The 15612-nt window shown below is 39.8% G+C and overlaps 1 protein-coding gene across 2 annotated transcripts in view; it reads left to right on the top strand.

Annotated features, from left to right (window-relative positions):
- Positions 1 to 15170, top strand: part of kank4 (KN motif and ankyrin repeat domains 4) — a 91612-nt gene extending 76442 nt beyond the window's left edge. The window contains exons 5-14 of one of the 2 annotated variants that reach the window (XM_085251706.1): positions 1265 to 1552; positions 3769 to 3853; positions 3947 to 4166; positions 4286 to 4428; positions 4781 to 4981; positions 12464 to 13235; positions 13714 to 13839; positions 14092 to 14130; positions 14306 to 14427; positions 14570 to 15170. In XM_085251706.1, the coding sequence (XP_085107832.1) occupies positions 1265 to 1552; positions 3769 to 3853; positions 3947 to 4166; positions 4286 to 4428; positions 4781 to 4981; positions 12464 to 12604 (1078 nt within the window). In that variant the 3' untranslated portion in view covers positions 12605 to 13235; positions 13714 to 13839; positions 14092 to 14130; positions 14306 to 14427; positions 14570 to 15170. Of the gene's footprint in view, positions 1 to 1264; positions 1553 to 3768; positions 3854 to 3946; positions 4167 to 4285; positions 4429 to 4780; positions 4982 to 6428; positions 9748 to 12463; positions 13236 to 13713; positions 13840 to 14091; positions 14131 to 14305; positions 14428 to 14569 lie in introns of those variants that run through there. The other variant, XM_085251707.1, reaches the window with a different exon arrangement.
- Positions 15171 to 15612: the final 442 nt, after the last annotated feature.

The raw sequence follows: 15612 nt of genomic DNA, 5'->3' as shown, positions 1-15612 counted from the left end.
CAAGATATGAGAAAACTAAGCTTCAAAGTAAAATTTGGGCACAAAGACTTGCTATAAAGTTGCATTTGTTCTTAGGTCATGCTTACAGCATGATTTCATATCCTGTTGTGGTCGTTTACAGTATTTCTCATCACTTACGTAAAAAGTTTCTGTTTTAAATTCCTGGCTATTTTAATCTCCTGCATATGACGGAAATGGCTGCCATGCATAACATTTGTTTTATTCCCATGTTCCTGCTCTTACATTCCTGGGCTTCACTGTTTTATGACCTGCTCACCTTTGCAGTGTTTTTGCAGACTGTTGTGGTGTAGTCCATTCCTTCCTCCCTTCAACACAATGATCTGTAAACATACCCACATTCAGAAGAACACGTAACAGATTTTTTATGGTATTGCAAGAATCTATTCCTTATAAACTTGGACTAATATGTTTAATAAATTAGATTATATAAAACTTTTTGACATCTAGTGTACATCTCTTTTGGTTTCGTTTCAACCTCTATAAATATTTGACCATTTCCATCTTCCGCCCACCCAATCCTGAAATATGCAGATGTTATTTATAATGAGGCAAACATGTCAGGCAACAATATTTTCTCTGACTATCTTTAGGCTTCTGCCCACAGCAGGAAGTGGTCTGCTGTTCATACTTCTTCTCTTTGTATAGTCTAACCTATCTCTGCTCTCCCTTGAGCTCCTCTGGAATCTCGAGAATGCTGTGGCCCCTGAACGTCTCTTGTGGTGTCTCAGTTTGTCTCTGTGTGTCTACAAGAAGTCTGAATCAGTGGTATTCAGTATAACCTTATCTGATCACTGGCCTTACAGAGGTGACTTGATGATGCGCCCCAGTAATCACACTTATATACATGCTACTCCAGCAGCCTCCGCAGCATATCGTTAGCCTTTTCTCAACGAACAAGGTTGTATGTTGTTCAAGGCTGCTTATGTTTGTGCTCAAACATGTCTGTGGCTTTTTATGTATGTTTAAATTATGTTTATGTTAGGATATGAGGGCAAGGCTGCACAAGGCAAACATCTTTTTCATCTCACTTGTGAAGTCTAGAGGGGAATAACCTGTTAGTATTTATCCTGTCTTGCCTGGTGCTGACTTAACATTGACTTAATATTAGTTTTACCTGCTTAGACATTTCCTTAGTGATGCTGCTAGTGCTGTACAAACTTAGCTTTAGCTTGTGGAATGATTTGAATGATTTCTGTGGAGCTGTTATAGAATCTGCCGTCATCTTTATTATGTTCTCTTTAAGATATGAGACGACATCCAGTGAAGAGTCCAGTGGAGATGAGAAGTCAAAGGTGGAGGTAGAAGAGGAAGATAGCTCAGAACCAGAAGTGGAGAAGGAGCCTGAGAAGGAGCCTGAGAAGGAGCCTGAGAAGGAGCCTGAGAAGCAGCCAGAGGAGGGAGCAGAAGCCCAGAGAAAAGATGCAGAGGTCCCAACTGAGGGAGGAGGTGCTGTGGCTAAAGAGAAGGAGACTGAAAGAGGTCTGCTGGATCCAGAAAGTAGCCAGGAGCTCCTGGAAGAGCAGGCTGGAGGGTGAGACCGACAGCAGAGCTTAAATTATAATCTTCGGTTACCGTGTTGCACTTTATGTGTTTCTCATAAATGTAACTGAGGATTGGGTCTGCTATGATACCAAATGGTTTCTCCATGAACTGCTTTTTGGTATTATTTTACAAATATAGAACAAAAATAACCACATTTGCAGAATTTGCTAGAAGCAGTGTTGGGTTGTTACTCAAAAAAGTTGTTGCACTTGTTACTTGTTACACTACTCATTACTTTTTTGCAATGACCAGAAACAAATTGGCACTTAATTACCAGTTATAGAAACCTCAGTCTACAGTTCCACAAACCAGCAAATATACTTATGTTAAGGACACAATACATAGGATCATTCTTTTACTATTTATGAGCACAAAACCATCAACACAAAGCAAAAATGAAAACCAGCCAAAAAGGCTTTAAAGCAATCAACAGAGTAATTCTACTGTACAAACACATACAGCGAAAAACTGAGGCTTAAAGCTGCTTTTGTTACTTGTTGAAGTTCAGGCTCTGGCTGCAGGACTGGGGTCAGCATGCATTTAGCTTATATCATATAAATATCACTTTGGGTTTTTCATTACCTTTGCTGACATATCTGTGCAGAGCCAAGCTTTTGTTATCCTTGTTATGCTCCTGTTTTTGCCCTGGAGGCAGTTTGCACTTCACCATTGTACACTTAAATGCCCATATCTCCACTCCTGAAGAGCTCTAGACTGCTCCACAAGTTTTCTCCCCCTGCACGCAAACTTAAATTAGCTGATTTTAGTGCAAGTTTTTCACTTTATTTCCCTCATTTTATGACTACAGCCAGCATAAATATATTGATGGATCAAGCTTAGATTTTTTCTGGTTTATGCTACTTAGTTATCACAGGCACTGTGAACGGTACAATATTACCTTTACACCCTGAAAGAAAAAACAAATTCACAACTTATCAATTAACAAAGCAGTTGCCAGTAAATCAAGCTATATAGAGGTTTGTTGGCCATTATAAAAAGAGCCGTGCTATATTAAATGGTATCTTTATCTTTAAATGATTAATCTTTAAATTGACAACGCTGTATTAAACATTTATTTCGACACCGACAGCAATACGTAACCTTTTAAAAAAGCTATCAACACCTTGATCAAACTACTGAAGGCTCAGATTCAAACTGTTAAACTTCTGAATTTATATCGCTGGTAAATACTTAATTTTAAACACAAGATGGTTTTTAGTGTTAAATGTTACTAAATATTTATGTGTGTAAATTCTCTAAATAGAGACTGCATTCTCTGCTCACAGGTACAAATATTGGAACAGTCATTCGTATGCAGCCTTATCTGATATAGTTGGTATAGGACAGGCGCTGAATAATGCTTCATGCATGCACTGGAGGCATTACATTGGGACTTTGACTTACATGCATGGGAATTCAGTTAATACACACTCATGCTTTTTTAAATCTTGTGCACATTCATCGCCATAAATGTGTCTGTAATATATATACACACTAAACTGACATTTCAATTCAATTCAGTTTTATTTATATAGCGCCAAATCACAACAACAGTCACATCAAGGCGCTTTATATTGCACAGTAGATCGTACAATAATAAAATGGCAACATTTGTCGCCACAAGTACACTGTAAGCTTCACACAAGCACACACATATTCCAACTTGCAACTAAACTCCTTGATTAAGACGTACTTTGTTCTAGGACAAAGCAAATAACTAGCAGTGTTGTCTTCCCTGTCATTGACTGATCACTTATCAGTCTCAGGTATGCAGACAGGGCTGATGGCCATGGGCCCAGGCAGTGAGGAGAAAGCAGGACTTATATTAACTCATCATTCAGCACCTGTCTGATCATTCCTGTGGGTACGTGCAGGATGTGCTTCTATATGTGTATAGGTGTTATAGCTGGAAAGCTAGTACAGGTCACATTGTGACCCACTCAGGCTTGATGCTCAGTTTGCGTGATGGTTTGAGCGCTCTCTGGATATTAATGGGTAGTGAATCAGAGCAAACTGTAACTGTTGAGGTTTGCGTGTGCTATCAATGTGTCAGACTGTTGAGTGATGTGAGTAAGCCATGGAGGCGTGCAAGCCATTTTTTCTTGTATTTTCTTGTTATCATTTCTGACAGAATTTAGACATGAACCACAGAAGCTGGCTTGGCCATACTTAATCCCTGCTGTGTTGTATGGTTTTGGTTTTCAGGGGAAAAGTCGACAAGGGGTTTATAGATGCATGCCTTTATGTAAAGGACCGCATGGAGGAGGTTTCATCCCCAGATAAAGAAATGGTAAGGATTTCTTTGATTGGACTTAATAAAATCGAACCCCGCTTCACTATGGTAAGTTTTTGTTTTTCCATTGTTTTCTGTCTCTCTCCTCAGCGCCAGGTTTTAGTGGTGCTCTACCAGGAGTGGTTCAGAGTCTCCAGTCAAAAGGACTCGCAGGCAGATACTGTCAGATTATACCTGCGACAAGTGGGGATGACCACACCCACTCTCCTGCCATATGTTGTTAACTTGACAGACGGCAATGGGAATATGGCTCTTCACTACAGCGTGTCACACTCCAACTTCCCTGTGGTCAAACTGCTGCTGGATACCGGTGAGACGGAAAGGCACACAGAACGACAAATCCAACTAAAAAACTAAAAGATTATAATTGTGGAAACGTTTTGTTTCTCATCTCTTTTACTCACTCCATCACTTTCTGTGTACATTCAGGCCTGTGCGAAACAGACAATCTCAATAAGGCAGGCTATACTCCAGTGATGCTGGCTGCTCTGACGGCTGCTGAGAGCCCCGATGATCTTGAAGTGGCACAGCAACTGTTGAAAGTGGGAGATGTCAACGCACGCTCCAGACAGGTGTGTATACAGACGGCAGTTGCACTTAGACGCTGGATGAACTAAAAATAAAACGGATATCAAACAGTTTGGTGTGTTGTACAAATAAAATAAAATAGAAAAAGGAAGTAAATACATGTCCTCAACTGCAAGACATCCTTTAGTGGAAACCATACAGGAATCATGAAAAGGACTGCAGAAGCAAATCAAGGTCACCAGAACGAATATTTATGGATGTTTGTATAACAAGTTAATGTACTATTTAACTCGTCACTTTCTCTCTCTGTCTGCATGTAAGATATACATATCTTCCCATCATTCCTGCCCTCTCACTGTTTAATTCTAATCTCTGTTTTTCTCACTCTTTTTCTAGGCGGGCCAGACAGCACTCATGCTTGCGGTGAGCCATGGCCGCGTTGCCATGGTGAAGCTGCTCCTGAGCTGCGGCGCGGATGTAAATGCCCAGGACCGCGAGGGCTCGACGGCCCTGATGTGTGCCAGCGAGCACGGGCACACGCACATCGCTCGCCTGCTGCTGGAAACAGGTCGCTGTGATACCAGCCTCAAAGATAAGGTATAGCTTTAGGTTGTGCAGTTAAAATCAGGCCATTTAGTGGCTTGTTGTAAACTTGTAGATGTTTTACTTCTCGTTTATGAGACTTTCAGCAATTAATTTCAGCACGTAATTCTTCGCTGTTCGCATTCGACTAATGGTCACATGGCTTTTACCACCTGGTTCGCTCAAAAATGGAGACTGTGGGCTCTCAGTAAGGTTATAGGGATATGGGAACTGATGGCTGGCCCACACAAAGTAGATTGATTGTTCAGCCTGGTGCATTGATTTCTCCAGTTTGTAGATTCCCCAGTCAGAGAGTGATCACATCATGGCCGGTGCTTTACGCTGCCGAAGCACTTCTGTAATGAGAGCAGTCCTAGAAACACAGAGGCAAATGGACTGGCTGCGTTAAATGGAGAGCAAAGACACTTAGTGTCCTGTGGCAAAAAAAGGATGGATGCAGGTGTGGAGGTGAGTCTTTGTAAATGCCACAGGAAGAGTAGCAACAGTGTTGCAACAAACACCGTGCTGCATCTTACCCCAAAACAACATTAAAAGTAGGCACCGTATGTGATACAGAACATTTATGCTCATGTCTCAGGATGTGGCCTAATAGAATTAAAAGAAGGAGGAAAAAACACAAAGGTAATCTGCAAAAATATTCTTGCAGAATCCTGACATTGCAGATCTGTCAGCTGTATCATTTGACTGACGTCTTGGCATCAAGCGCATTTCTCAAACTGTAAGATGTGCTTGCAAGTGATTGCATTCTGAAGAGCATTTGTAGCAGCGGGTTGGGGAGATTGTTATCCGTAAGGACGCAAGCACCGATAAGCGTTCTTATTTCTGATAATTGCTGGTAGAGTGCTTGCCATAAATCCTCGCACGGTACATAATTACAGCACAAGCCCGACAGCGTTTATTTATTTTACTTTGCTGCATTAAAAAAAAAAACAACATTATTGTAATCTGTGCATATTAATTTTTAAAAATATGCTTGCAAGAAAATAAAGAAGATCAAATAAGTAAGTAGGTGACAGTGGCAGTGATTAGATATTTGAGTGCATTTTCAAGAGATCAATCACATACTGGTCACAGTGTGTCATCCCTGTCGCTACTTTATCATATTGCCTGTGCAATAAGTAACAACACAAGATGAAAATACACAAAAAAATACTCTAAATTTTCTTACATATGTTTCATAAGCAAAATGCAAGGTTTACTTGTATTAAGCTTAACATCAATACAAAACATCCCAGGCTTAAAACCTTTATTATTTCAGAGACAATTGCTGTAGGATGTAAAAAGGGTTTATTAGTATACAGAGTCAGGGCAGGTTCAGCATGCACCATACTCCTGATATTCAGTTACTAGAGAATATGTTTAGCCCAAAACAACACTGCCACTGTGTGGTTCAAAAAAGTCACTGCAGTGTTTTGAAACGTCTGTTTTCCCCCCCACCCAGAACGGTCAGACGGCTCTGTTGGTGGCAGAAGGAGCCTCTCAACAAGACATAATTGACCTTCTGAAGGCCAACGCTGAGGTCCAAACCTCTGAGTCCACAAGCACCGCAGACCTCCTCTGAGTCAGAGTTCTCCAAACCATCCCAGCTCGCCATTCAACCGCTCAACTGCTCTGTTTCCGTTAACCGTGGCCGCCAACGTGGGGAGAAAACACTGAAATAAACACACGGTGGTACCGCACACATCATAAGACGTGGCAGGAGCTTTTCTTCCACGTCTATGCCAGTAATGCTGGTGGGTGTCGATGGATATGCTGCATCAACCGCTCAGGTCCACTGCTGAGGGTCCCGACAGCCTGATGAGAAGACGTTTCCACAGTGTCATGTGTGACTGACGGGATGTTAAGTAGGACACAGGGTGAGACTATAAAGCAGGACAACACATTGGGCGGCCTAGCAAGTGGACAGAGAAAGCCTCTGAACTGCTGCTTCCTATCATCAGCTAACTCTTAAAGCAAAATACTAAGCACATGACCTACCTTTGCAAATATAGAATATGAAATAATACATTATTTCTATTTTTTTCCCTTTCATGACATTGAAATCAGTCTTTACGTATTTGGACATAAGCCATTATTGAGGACATACTTTATGTAGAATAGATTATAATCACAAAAACTGTATTTTCTACTGCACTTTTTTTTTTAATTGTTGATGTGTTTCGTAAATAGTCCTCTATAATATTGGTGTCCAGATGAAATTATATATCTCCGAAAAGCATTCATTAGGAATTTAAATAACAGAATATAACTTATAACAGAATATATTTGACATTCAGTGTATCGTTTTTGCCGTACTACCCATCGCTTTTCACATGTGGGACATGGGTGCTCATCAGCTGTGTGTTAATGAGAAACAAATCCTTTCTGTGGGACATTAAACTATTTTTTATAACCACAACATGACCAGGCTGAAGAAAGACAACGCTCTTCTGTTATGAAGATTGTACTGCATGCCAATACGTTTACTCCCCCTACTGGCTGTCTTATAGTACTAAACAGCAGTATGTTGTAGTACTGTCTGTTCTCATAGCGACTCTCTCTTTCTCTGCATCTCCCGCCTTCAGTTCAAATATATTGTATGCCTTGTTCGCCTACTCGTTTTAAAATCAAACCATGTATGCAACTGCTACAAAATGCACAATGAATGTCAGGCTGGCTGTGACACATTCCAGGAAATTAATGTAGCAAGTTTAAATACACTGGCATGGGCTTTACGACTAACAGACACAGACTGTCAGTGGATGTGGCAGACATTGGAATGAGTCTGGTTATATATATTACGCGTGGCGAGACACATCGTCTCGTCCTTGCTTTCGTGAGGTCTCATTTCATAAACGGTAAGACAACATGGTAAATCTGACCCGAGGTTTGGGTTGAAGGTAGGGCTGGGACTTGGGTTTGCGTTTTAAGAAGCAATAGCAATTGAATACTACCTTACTGTCAGTCATAAAGTAGGTCGAGTGAGTGACCTTGGTCGAGCCTTAATCAGAAAACACAAGACATAAGATGTTTTCCACAGTGTTGATGTTTTTGTACCGCAAACCTACGTTCGTATTCCCGAGCTAATATGAAGCAGGAGTAGCGGTCTTTAAAATAAAGTTTACAGTTTCCCACTCAGTGACCGCTGCTGATGTCAAACAGTCCCGTATGTTTACAGTTAAATGAAATGCTGAAATGATACAACAGAATGGCATAAAATGATCTGTAATATAACATTATTATTATTATTAATTTTAGATAATTCATGTAGTTCATGGACTGCAAAGGAAATAGGGGGAGTAAGCCTAAATTAGAAAAGAAAATTGATAGGCAAATCGATCAAGTTCATTGTAAGCCTCTCTTTTCACCTGATTATGATCATATTTATGACTACTCTGATCTTTGTTCTCTTTTTTAAAGAGTTGGAGGTGGGATTTAAAGGGGAATACCACTTACTACTTTAACAACTGCCATATATGTGACCTATGACCATGATCCAGTCTGAATTTACAAAAGAAAAAAAGCTACACTCCAAACAGCTAACAAAAGGAAACGCTGAACATTTTTCTAGCATACAGACAAATCAAACCTATCAGCTGTTATTATCATTTATTAATAAAACTGGATTAGCAGTTGAATATTTGTGGCCATAGTGATACATCATGTCATTGGAATACATTACCATTTTGTCTTAATTGGTATTAATTTGGGGGGTTTTTTGCAGTGGGGTTTGTCATTCTAGTTAATGTTTTCGGACACAAATATAAAAATATGTAGACTGACCATGACGCAGGACTCATTTTAAATGAAGTATATTATATAGATCTATATACTTTGACTTATATAGTACATTTACACAAGAAAATACCTTTTTTCACACTGACTTAGTAATCAGATAAGTATTTGTGGGGGCTCACAAAGTAGCACAGGTTCTCTCCACAACGACGCTGCATTCACACAACATCAGTAAATCTCAATGTTAACTCTGTGCAGCGCATCTGATCATCACTGACTGTCTGTGTATGAAGGAACAAAAATAAGAGTCTGTACAGCCGTAGCTTCCTGCATTGCAGACAGCCAAAGGATGATCGGGAGGGCGCTGCGAGAATTATCTGGTGAATCTGGTCTTCCGTGCCTGCGTATAAGTCTCTATGAAAATCTATATGTTTAATCCCCTGTGACCCAGATATTATAAGGTTTCACATGAGCACCAAAGAATTGAAACCAAATCTGTTTCACACGGGACTAAATATGTATGTTATCTGTTCCTGTAAATCCAGCCAAATATATGTATATGTACATACAGTATTGTGAAAAGTATATAACAAGTATTGTCTGACAGTTTGCTCTAAGATTACAGTATTTATTCCAAATGCTATATTTTTTATCGTATAATATACCTATGTATGCATGGACAAATATTCAAGTGATACAGCTCAATGGGAATTTTGAATGACTGAAAACTGTACTGAGTATACCCTGATGATGTGATCATTTAACTTATCTTTCATCGGTTGGGTGGTTATAGTACATAGTGTGATTTGACGAGGTTGTGGACTGTCATGTGTCCTTTAATGCTACTCTTGACATTTCAGATCTGACACTGACTTAAGCTATGAGAGCAACGTCTCCCTTGTTTGAATATCAAAGTGGAAATCCGAGCCGACGTACATGACAGAGTCAAATGTAAAAAGTTGTACCTCTCTGTAAGATTCCTTGTACAACAGGCTTGTATGTTACAAACCAGAGAATTAATTCTAAATAAATAAATGATAAACTCATGTTGTCGCATATGATTTTTTCTTTTTTAAATCAACCACAAAGCTGTGACAGACATGATTAATTACACATTCGGGCCATTCAGGCAAAAGTATACAAAAACAGTTTCTGTCGGAAGATGTGAAAAAGTAAGTACATCCCAATGAAAACAGTTTTTGTCTCATGTATTTTAACCAAACCAGTGAGAAGTGCTGAAAACTGCAGTGGCTTGAGTCTGGCTCCAAAATTAAGTATACCTTATGGATAAAATGATAAAATGCCCAACTTCAGGTGCTGGAATGGCTCAGTGGGTTGAGCAGGCTCAACTTTCTAATCTTGTTTAGTCTTTACCTCACAATATAAACCCTGAGGTCACTGTTTTTGTGAATTAGTTCCATATAAATAACATAAAATACATTTATAACTCTGGAAACATCCCACTGATAAAATGTGATATAAACATATCACATAAAATGTTACAGTCATGCAGCCCCGTGTGCACCCTGTGATACATGAGCTTGCAGAATTACTTTTAGCAGCAATAACTTGAAGCAGTTGTTTTCTGTATGGCTTTAACAGTCTCTCACATCACTGTTGAGGAACCATTCTTCTTTTGCACTCTTGCTTCAGTTCATTGAAGTTTGAGGGTATTCATTCATGCTCAGCTCTCTTTAAGTTTCCACCACAGCCTTTCAATCGAGTTGAGATTTGAACTTTGACTGAGCCATTGCAGCACTTTGATTCTTTTTATGCCGCTGTGTTTGGGTCCTGTTGCATGACCCAGTTTGTGCCAAGCTTCAGCTGTCAGACAGATGGCCTCACATTTGATTCCAGAATACTTTGGTTTACAGGAGTTTATGGTCAACTTAATGACTGCAAAGTACCCACATCCTGGTTCTGACAAACAAGCTCAAATCATCACCATTCCACCACCATGCTTGAAAGTTGATATGAGGTGTGCTGTAATTTTCACCAAACAAATCTCCACTTCGGTCCGGTCTTTCCAAAGGACATTGTTCAAGAAGTCTTGCAATATATTCAGATATTTATTTTCCATAACAAAGCTGTCTTGTTATGTTATTTTTAGAAAGAACACACTTTCTCTTGTCAACCCTTCCAAACAAGCTATATTTGTTCAGCCTTTCTCTGATTATACTCTCATGAACTCTAATGTGCCTGTAGAGTCTGAGATGTAACTCTTGGGAGTTTTGCAATTTTATCTGAGCATTCAATGGTCTGAGCTTGGAGTGAATTTGCTGGGACATCCACTCCTGGACAGATTATGGCATTCTGTTAAAGCACACCTGAATGCTTCAAGCCAGCTAACTGATCAAAACTTATATAGCTTCAGTGCATCTGTAATAAATATGTGCAAGTTTCAGTGCTTCGTTTAAACTGTATGATACTTATACTGACCCAGGGTCAGTGTAAAATACAATCCTAGCTGTGTGAACAAAGCCTGGCTTCTTTAATCCTGCATGACAAACCTCAGGATGAAGGTTATTATTACTCTTTCCTGCTGGCACACCTGTCACACCTGAGAGTCAGCTAGAAACTTACAGTGACGTGGACATCATGCAAAGACTGCCAGACTCTGTAATACTGCAAATGATCAGTGACTCAGGTTAACACTAAACTTTAAACGGTACCTCTGTGTCTCTGTGTGCTGAACATTTAGGATTGAGTCAGGCTGCATGAGCTGAAGCTCTTATTTGTATATATCAGTATTTTTTTATTCAGGTGTGGGGAAAATACGTAACACTGCAGTGAAGCGATGTACCAGATTAATCCCTGGCCAAAGGTATCGTACTTAAATCAGACTACTGATCCAGCCACATCAGCCTTTTGTGAGGTCTGTTTAAAGTTGACTAAAAGTGAACTGCAGGTTCCTGAGAGGTGGACTGTGAGCACAGAAACACATGTTCATACATACAGCTGCAGCAAACTTACATTAATTTTAAATAGATTTGTTACTCTGATGTCTGTCTCTGTGTTAGTCCTCTGACAGACTGGTGACCTGTCCAGGTGTGCTCTACCTGTGACTACTGGGACAGGCTCTAGCTCCTGTAAAAGAAATGTTCTGTTATTCTCATTTAAAGTATTTAAGTGCTTATGCATATGCTTAGTTGTGACGCTGTTACTGTTCAGTGAAAGTTTCTAAAACTAGATGAACTTACTTCAGCGTCAGCAGTTTGAGAGAACAACTCCCTTTACAGGTGCTGATAAGGCCACAAAACAGCATAACCATTGATCTGTTAGGTTTCATAGCGAGACACGTGAAGTGTGGTAGGATCCGTTTGTAACTTCCTCCCTCTTCCTTGGAATGCATAAAGGAGCAGGAGCACCACTTCTGTGGCAGCGCTGACATGACTGAACTGTGATGTTTGATGTGTGTTGGCGCAGTAATAAATAGCTTGAGCACAGCTCTTTCTGTGTTGCAGACTTTATTTAAAAAATTCCACAACACCTCCCACTGTGAACCTGAATTGAATATTCAGAAGACATTTGTTTAAATAGTTCTACAAATCGGAGCTGTTGGTGTGTCCTTGGATTGTGTGGTAATAATATTAGAGCCTGCAATCTTTCTTACTGAATCTCTACTATGAGTCATGTTACCTGAGATTAATTCTATGTTTACCTGTCAGCTTGGACGAATGTGCTGTGTGAAGGAAATTAAATTAAATCAGATCTGAACTGCTGCTACTTTTTGTTATTTTAATTCTCTTCTCTGTTTTCCAGAACAGTTCTCCACAGTCGCTGTCCACATGGGTCAGTGGGACCAAGAAGCACTCTGCTAATGTGTGGACTCTGACCAGCAACATCCAGCAGGACCCAGACAGCGTTTTCTATCTCCCAGCTGGAGTTTTTGTTTGTCTGTGACTGGAGAGTCAGATTTTTGTTGAGCTTCACACTTGCAGACCTAAGTCAGTTTGCAGAGATCCCTCCCACCCTGGCTTTTATGTCCTAGATTTCTTCTCTGAAACAGTAATATTTAAGTGACTGCTGCTTGTACCACAGGTTAATACACTCTACTGATCCCTGATAGGAGAATCATCAATTTTGGCAACAAAGAAGCCTGGTGGATGTTTGTTTACAGTCTGATGATGGGACATCATGCTCTGCATCGTCAAAGTTTGCCTCCTCATTATTATTCATACCCAGTAATGTGAAGTATGCTTATATCTACTATAACTGAACCAACCTGGTGCTCTTCATTTATGGAGGCTGCTGAGTCTGAATGTTGGATGTTGTGTATCTCGTGTTCTCTGGGCTTTGTTGTCCTCAGTCTTTTCGCAGGATCAGAAAACAAAACCAGGAGGCGCGTAAATGTTTCTTCTCCATGATGTTTCTTCAAATGTTTCTTCTGGATGATGATAAGACTATGACACAGGATGCCACCTTTGGTCTTATGGTGAAGCAAAGCTCAGGAAGAAGTGGGATTAAATGGTACCCACATGTGTGCTGCTGAGAAGGATGTACAGGGGCACCTGCAGCCAAATCCAAGCCTCAGGTTAGTTGTAGTTGCAGAACGCTATAGGACTGAGACAGCTGAGGCATCAAATGTTTGATTAAACGGATGAAAAAGAGAAGTTTCTTCCCTATAATTATCACTTAAAATCTGTAGCAACTTCAAGTCTGTCAGCATGCTGAGCATGCTCAGAATGTGACAATATATTTTTGTTCAATATTTAATTTCTTTTAGTTGCAATTGTTAAATGAAAAAAAATATATATATCCTTATAATTTAGCAAACTAATTTATCAAAAAAATATACATATATCTGTATTAGTTTTAATAAATTAATTTGACACCTGTATTGAAAATACCATATTGTATTCATACAGAATCAGTTTGGTATCATTGTTTGTCTGTTCACTGATTGTTGAAGCTAAGAGCTACTTTGATCTGTTTAGATCTAAAGTATCCTAAGTTGAGCTCTGATGTTTCTTCACCCCTGTGTGTGATATGTGATTCCTACATGCTGGCAGAGCGGCAGTTTGTGCTCACAGATGGTGACGGTGTGGAGAGACGGTGGTGTTTCCTCAGAAGAACCAGCAGAGTCACTCGCTGACTGATGTTCGTCTGCACTGCACAGAGGAAATCAACTGACCGAGGTTTGTCCAGTGACGTGTTATGAAATGTATATTTGTTTTATGCTTACAGATGTGTTTTTCTTGACAGAGGCTCTGCAGAGGTTAGACAAAGCAGAGAAAACATGTGCTTTACATTTTACTGTGATTTATTGAGATATTTGTTGCCTGATGTTCAGCAGGAATGGAGAAATAGAATCAAAGGGAGATGTTTTTGATGTTTTTGTAATGATGTAAGTAAATCTTCAATATTATTTATTTGCTTGGTTATATTAGGAGTGTTTCTGAGTGAGGGGGAGAGGAGTCATCATCCAGGTAAAGTGACGTAGATCAGTGGATACACTTGTCTCCCCTTTAAAGGAGACGATCCAAGTCATCCTTAAATGTTAGCGCTTTCAAATACACAAACATTTTTAAAGGACAAAAATGAACATCCAACTTTGACTGTAACACAAAATAAATCTTTGCATGTGTGTTTTCAAACTCTCAGATGGGCAGCATATCAGTCTTGGACTGTCTAACCTGCCGGAGCAGCACTGAATGACTACCGCACATGAGCATGTTCCTGCAACATTCAGCATCTGATCCTTCATCTGTGTGCTTCTGCTTTTGGTAAGTAGAGTTACCCAACTCCAGTAACTCTAAACACATGCCATCCATTTCTGACGGCCTGGTTACTTCCTGTCAGTTACTTTAGAAACCATGTGGTCACCTGACCTAACACTGTTTCTTCTTCTTCCCCTTAATGTTCAAGTGTCACATGTCAAACAGCTGGAGAGGAAACTACACCAGCGTACTGGGATGTTTCAGCAACACGTGCCAGATGCTGTTCCTTCATGGTGACATCACCAGAGACAGCCCCACCCACCTCAGGACCTCGCCATTGATCATGATGATTATAATGATGACAGCGAGCGGAACTAAGACTGTAAAAATCCACGACCAGAATTTTTCTTTCTAATTATTAATGAATACTGAGAGCCTCTTTCTGTGTTTTGTATGTTTTGGGGTTGTTTTTTTTACCTCATTTGTTACTAACAAAGTTCACCAAACTCACACAGTTTACATTCTGTATGTTTCCATCTTTACCAGCCACACTCTAATTGCATTTAAGAAAATAATCCTTAGAAATTGTCGTTTTTCTCTTTTGTAATTGATGATAATTCAGTGAATATACTGCACTGCTTCCTTCTATTGCGTCACACATTGCTTTAAGTTTTTCAGTGTCCAGTTATTTTTTACTGCTGTTTGAATTCTCTGTATGTTTGACCCTGTAGACTGTTTGATGGACTGCTTGTCTGCCTGTTTGTAACCGCCGCCTGTTTTTTAATAAAGATTTGGATTTCTGACTTCAACACAGCCTCTGCGTGTCCTCCCTTTGTGTCCTCTTCCTCTGTGAACGTGTTGCATGTGTCACAGATTCATTTTATCAACAGCTTTCCCACAGTGAGTTGCATCAGCATTCATTCACAGCACATTTCAGAAGGATTCAGATTAATACAGTGATCTTATAGTCAGAATGATCCTGACAGTGCCACTGTAAACTCTTTCATCAGGTAAACTTTAAAGTTCAGTATTTCAAAGCAGGAGTTATGAAGACTTATACTGGCATTAGAACTAATAATATGTACTTACAAAGTCAAAGTTTTTTAATTATGCTAGAATATTGGAAGACAATCAACTTTGTGTTTTCCGCATATTAATTATTCTGAAATAGAGACGTGACCCTAACTGTACAGAAGCACTAAACAACTGACAATCTAAAAGACATCATTGGCCCGAGCTGTCATGCACAGT

Source organism: Mchenga conophoros, linkage group LG17 (assembly GCF_057382185.1).
Source record: "Mchenga conophoros isolate Kocher_MC1m ecotype Shallow Benthic linkage group LG17, M_conophoros_male_GT1.1, whole genome shotgun sequence".
NCBI lineage: Eukaryota > Metazoa > Chordata > Actinopteri > Cichliformes > Cichlidae > Mchenga > Mchenga conophoros.
This window is presented reverse-complemented; position numbering and strand designations above follow the sequence as displayed.